This window comes from Nematolebias whitei, chromosome 16 (assembly GCF_014905685.2).
Source record: "Nematolebias whitei isolate Nwh7 chromosome 16, NemWhi1, whole genome shotgun sequence".
Classification (NCBI taxonomy): domain Eukaryota; kingdom Metazoa; phylum Chordata; class Actinopteri; order Cyprinodontiformes; family Rivulidae; genus Nematolebias; species Nematolebias whitei.
In genome coordinates, this window is record NC_056513.1 from 2414481 (window position 1) to 2420947 (window position 6467).

Sequence of the window (6467 nt, forward strand, 5' to 3'; positions counted from 1 at the left end):
TGGAGCCTACTGTCAGCTTTAATAGTTCTAAACAAGCAGTTTTCCTTTACCTCCATCCTCGATCTCATCACAATTAGCTTAAATTATGTCATTTGAACATGCTCACATGTGTACAAACCCAAATGCTCAGCTGCACAAACACACAGTCAGGATATTCCACCATGGCCTGGATGCCGTTCCTTTTGAAGATGACGATACGCTGGACGCTCCCCACAGGGTTACACACTGAGTACAACACGTCCTGCAAGAAACAGAAACAACACGGAGTGAAACTGGGGCCACCTCCGTGTTTTTACATCTCTATCATCCATCCATCTGTTGTCTTTACCTGCTTTTCCTTTCTGGATCACAGCCTGGACAGGTCACAAGTCCTTCCATTACAGGACACATAGAGACAAAAAAGACAACCATTCATGCTCTCACTCACACCTCGGGACAATTTAGAGCTGCCACTTAACGTGCATGATTTGGGTCTGCGGGGGGAAACTGGAGTAGCCAGAAAAAACAAAAGCAATTTTACAGGGAGAACATGTAAACTCCACACAGAAGGTCTGGGAGGCACACCTGCCACTTTCCCTCTGTGATGCAACCATTGTAGATATAGTTGTAGATACTTATAATGCAGTGATAAAGTACAATATTATATAATAACAACTCTAGATGAAATATAAGTGAACTGACATGGCTCACTATGTGGCAACAAACTGGTCAGTTGTGGCTCTGTCATCAGTAATTAATGCATAATAAGCAGTTATTCATGATTTATAAAGGTTTATAGAGGAATTAATAACGTTTCTATAAACTATTTATTAGCCATGTATAAGGGGAGCCTTACTGTAAAGTGATACCATTATTTTTATGTTATTTTTATGTTATTTACACATTTTTTGTTTGGTTTTGCAGATCAACACGGTCATGTGCCGTAGGTTTTTCTTTTCTAAGTGAAGTGAGATCTGTAGAACCAAAAGAGGCATGGAGCAGAACTCAGCTGCAGTAACATGGAGCACAGACATCTTCCTGGTTTCGTTTTCAGAACATGCCAGGCTGAGTCAGTTTTGTGATTCCTTTGTGCTTATATAACTTTTTTAACTAAATACAAAAATGCTGTGTCATCATCAATCTTCCCATGAATCTGCTGTTGGTGGTTCCACAGACCATCACGACACCGAGAGAGAGACACTGAAACAAACTGTGCTCACACTGCCGCCAATCCATTTTTATCAGACCGTCCCTTTTTAACACCACTGGTTTACCTTTCTTACCTTTCCACTTGTTGACCATTTAGCGTCTCTTACTACCTCGGTTTGTGACACATCGGGGACGGGTTGGCTCCAACCCCAGCTTAGAGCCACAGAGAGCTTCTCTTTGACGTGTTCCTTCATACGCACGCGCTTGTTCTCAAATCCAGCACGATGCATAATGTTTTATTGTTGCTATTCATGCGTACCAATAGTTAAGACTGTGCACGTTGAAAAGTGTGATGAAGATGTGCCTTACTGTTTCCATAATTTTATTCTGCTGGCAAACAGAAACGCACCTGGTTACATAAATGATTTAATTTATTGGAAACACTAAAGACCTGATGATCTTTTACTTTTACACGTGACAAAGAAGCTTCCCATCATTTTCTGCATCCCACCGTGTGACTGAACTGTGCACGTCAACAAAAACAACAACAACAACAAATATTTGAAACTGGTAAAGAGCCAGGAATACATTTTAAAATTTATTTATTTATTTACAAATAAAATTTTAACAATAAACACTATGTTTTGGGTTAAACTGAAGTGGTTGGTGCAATTATAAAAACCAAACCCCTATTGATAGAAAATGTCAAAAATCAATAGAAAATCAAACTAGAACGCTCCTGGAGAAACTTTGACGGGGACTGCCATGTGGCGGCCATTTTTAAAATGAGCTGACAAGAATGCTTCCGTTTTGATAGATGATATATTTGTGTATCTTAAAAGATGTGGTGGTAAAAAGTTTGTTTGATGACACTGAGTTTTGTTCATGGACCTCTCCCCTCCAGGTCATGTGACCTCACTGTATCAGAGGCTGTGAAGAGCTCTGTCGGGGTTTTTCAATGAGAAAAATGGTGTCTTTGTTTGAAAACTACATCGCCATGGTAACTCGAAATGCCAATAAAAGTAACAGCACACATCACGGTACCGAGTCGGTTGTTTTGATGTAACATTTGTGGGGGACACGTTGTGGTTTGAACCGCATTAAAGTTGAAGGAAGACTGAGACCCTTTTCAGATGGATAATAACATGTACTGCCTTCAAGCAGTCCCCAAATAAATAATGTTTCATTATGGGCACCAGACACCCCCCCCCCCCAACACAGAATAGAAGAAGTGGGTAAAGAAAATGGATGGATGCATGGAAGGACGGAAGAATGGATGGATGAATGAATAGATGGATGGATGCATGGAAGGATGGATGGAAGGGTGGATGAATGGATGGATGGATGGATGCATGAATGCATGGATGGATGGAAGGATGGATGGAAGGAAGGATGGCTGGATGGATGATAGATGGATGAATGGATGGAAGGATGGATGAATGATGAAAGGATGGATGGATGGATGGATGGATGCATGGATGGAAGGATGGATGGATGGAAGTGTGGATGAATAGATGGATGGATGGATGCATGAACGCATGGATGGATGGAAGGATGGATGGAAGGAAGTATGGATGGATGATCGATGGATGAATGGATGGAAGGATGGATAAATGATGAAAGGATGGATGGATTAATGGATTGATGGATAGATGGATGCATGAATGCATGGAAGGATGGAAGGATGGAAGCATGGATGAATAGATTGACGGATACATGGATGGATGGATGGGTGGACGCATGAATGCATGGATTGATGGAAGGATGGATGAATGATGAAAGGATGGATGGATTGATGGATAGATGGATGCATGAATGCATGGATGGATGGAAAGATGGAAGGATGGATGAATAGATTGATGGATGATGGACGGTGGATGGATGGATGGAAGAATGGATTGATGGATGCATGAATGCATGGATTGATGGATGGATGGATGGATGATGGATGGAATTCGGGCTTGTATTTTTTAAATAAAATAAATTCTCAGTGAAACTGGGAGTGGTAACTGGAAGGCGCTGCACTCACGGTGGTGATGGGGTACAGTGGATTCTGAACGGACAGCAGCAGGACTTTGTTTCTGCTGGTGGGGTCGTCTGCGTTGGTGGGTCGGGTGATCCTCTGGCTCGTGGAGAAGTTAAAGAAGGCCTGCTGGTCAGCAATGTAGACGGCCTCGCTGGCTCCACACGTCACACAACGTTCGGCATTCTCCACGCTGTCGAACTCCACCAGGGCCTGCCGCTTAAACGGCATCATCATGACGTAACTGCCAACAGAGCGAAGTGCAGAGGTCAGAGGGGGCTCTCAGAACAACACCACACTTGCTCTATTGCTAGATGTGTTACCGACAAAAAATTAGATTAGTAAGTTTTTATTTTGGACAGATTTTTAACATATTTATTGCACCATTTTACCATTTTATTGGGGACTGCTTATAAGAGGCAGAACCTATTTTTATCCACCTGACAAGGGTTTCTTAACTTTACACCTTACTCTTCCATCAACTTTAATGTGGCCCGAACCGCATCGTACCTTACGAATGTGGGAGGAGCTTCGCGCTCTCTACGATAGTTGCTGAATCAACATGTTGGTAAATGTAGACGTTTAACAACCTGTTAAAATACATCAGAATGCAGGAAATGGCTTCTACTTTGGTCAAAATTTTCCACACACACACACACACACACACGCACGCACGCGCGCGCGCACACACACACACACACACACACACACACACACACTCATACACACAAAAGTGCTTCTTACGTCAATGGTTGTGAATGACTGTCAGCTACTACCACATCAAATTTTAGCACAGTGGATGTAAAACTGACTGAGGCCTTGACCACATGGGAACACTCTCTTTCCAGAACAATCTTTTCCTGTAAACACATTTTTAGAAATGTTTCCATTTCTTTGGACTGACGATGAAGTTGAACCCTTACTGTGTCCCATTAAAATTTCAGTCTGTAGACTGGGAGTCATGCTGGTCTGAAAACATGGACATAATGGACTACTTCTTGCAGAGTATACGTCCAGATGAGGCTGGAGGGAAGAGTTTAACTTATAATCATCAGAATGTTCATGGGAAATAATTTAAACATAAAGTTTATCTTCTAATACTTATGCTCTATGATTTCTAAACGTACATTTGATGCATATTGTTGATCTTTATCTGCAACGATCGTTTTTGTAATGTTGACAGTTTAATAAAATAATTTTGGCCTTGGATTATTTGATGAATAATGAAGGGGTAATGTTATTGTCCATCAGTCTTGTCTGATGCTGGACCTGAAGCTTTTACTCTAAAGAAGTATCTGCAGCACGAACACAAGCATGTAACCTGTCGTTAGGCCGGGCTGGAGGCGGAGTCTATGACATCATCACTTTTAAAAATATGGCATTTGGTGTGTCCACATAATAACAAGTAAACACTGTTTCTGTGTTTGAAAGAATAAAAAAGACATTTGCAAACAGACAAAACTCTGCACCCGTACCAGGCTGGAGCTATGATCGTTTTTCTGTTAATCACAATTAACTGTGGCGGCCATCTTTTAAAGAAGACTGCTGACAAAGGTTTCACTAAAATCTGTCCCGTGGTTAGTTATAGTTGTTAGTTTACATGGGTTAGCTAGTTGTTACACATGTTGCTCTTTAACAGTTCATTCTTGAGTTTTAAGCAGAAAGTCTTGTGCACCACCGTGTCGAGCTGACAGCACGTTTGAAGAATGACTCTGAGCCACAACCACACCTTATTTTAGCACTCACACACACCATCAGAAGCATGACGGTCAATACGTGTTGGATTGTTTCACGGCACGTGATGTTACACAAAAAAAATGGAAATTTGTGTGTCAGCTTCAGATGCGATGGAAGCCCAGGGGTAAAAAAAGTAACAAACATGGAGTGCAACGTTCTTTAGTAGATTTAAAACCAGAATGTTTTATTGTCACTGTATTACAGGTAGAAACATCAACAAGAGGGAAAAGTTCTGATAACTGGGGCCTAAAACAAAAACTGCAGCTGTTTTCTGAAGGGAACTGACGCTGAAGTCATGCTATCACCAAGCAAGAAACAAAACTAGAAGCTTCCTGGAGGAGCTTTGACGGGGACTGCAACATGGCAGCCATTTTAAAAGACTGATTTGACAGTACGGTGTGTTGGGGTTCACTCTCAGTTACCACCACGCCAGATTCCAGCTCGATGTGTGTAAAAAGAGCCGAGTTAAATCCGTTTAAGTTTAGCTTTGGTGGCCATTTTTAATGTTTTATTTGAATTCAGGATTGCTCCCAGCTACCACCTCGCCAAATTCCAGTTGAATATCTTTTAAAATAGCAGAGCTATTTGTTTGCATATGTCGCCATGGTAACGTGACATGCCAATAAAAGTAATAGCACACATCACGGGGCCGAGCTGGTCGTTTCTGTATAACATTTGTGGGGGGGGCACGTTGCGGTTCGGGCCGTATTCAGTTGAAAGAAGAGTAAGACCATTTTCAGGTGGATAATAATAATAGGTGCTGCCTTTCTAGGAAGTCCCCAATTTCAAGTCAATAAATCTAATTTCCATTCCAGAGTCTCTCCTACCATTAGACAAGGAGGGCGCCCCATCCTGTCAGCTGAGCGCCCTGCCTACCAAACTGCCATGAACACCCCCCACCCTGCTGACACTGACATAGCACTAAACTAGCAGCGCGCAACAAAGACTTGACTCCGCCCCCATCGACAAAAACCACGGAAGAGATGAGCGCCCTGCCAAGGTCAGTAACACAGGAGGAACACTGCTACACTTTGGTTTTTAAATTAATGTTCAAAAGCTCATAAAATGGTCCAAACATCAAGACGTGGACCAGATGAACAATGTTCTTCTCTCAAGCAAATTGTCTTTTTTTTAATCAGGTCAAAATTAATTAACACCTTTAACTTGTACGTCGTCTTTTCTCGTTTCATAACACGTTCAAACAATATTTACCTGTGGTAAATATTATCTATGTTTTTATTACCAAATGTTGCCGAACTTCTCGAGGGCTTCCACCAGGTCAGCCTCCACCACAGCATCGCACAGTCCTCGGACGTGGACGACCGGAGATGGGGGGATGCGGTGACTGTCCTCCACGCCATCCTGCAGACGGCAAAGAATAGAAGTGTCATCTCTTTCTGAGCGAACCATGATTAAATTGTTTGTGTGAAGCTGTTGATCCACAAACACGCTTTAGTTTGAGTTTAGAGTTGTAGCAGTATAAAAACTGGAAAAATGTAAAAGATGATAAAGACCTGCAGCCGACCTCATGATCAGCTGATTACAACAGTTATAAACAGGAAGTACCACATGTTCATCT

The 6467-nt window shown here is 42.0% G+C and overlaps 1 protein-coding gene across 1 annotated transcript in view; it reads right to left on the bottom strand.

Annotated features, from left to right (window-relative positions):
* LOC119422663 (heterogeneous nuclear ribonucleoprotein L-like) overlaps nt 1-6244 on the bottom strand; it is a 14552-nt gene extending 8308 nt beyond the window's left edge. The window contains exons 1-3 of the mRNA XM_037690049.1: nt 6132-6244; nt 3158-3395; nt 156-241 (exon numbers count right to left, since the gene is read on the bottom strand). Of these exons, the coding sequence (XP_037545977.1) occupies nt 156-241; nt 3158-3388 (317 nt within the window). The 5' untranslated portion in view covers nt 3389-3395; nt 6132-6244. The remainder of the gene's footprint in view (nt 1-155; nt 242-3157; nt 3396-6131) is intronic.
* Between the last annotated feature and the right edge of the window lie 223 nt (nt 6245-6467).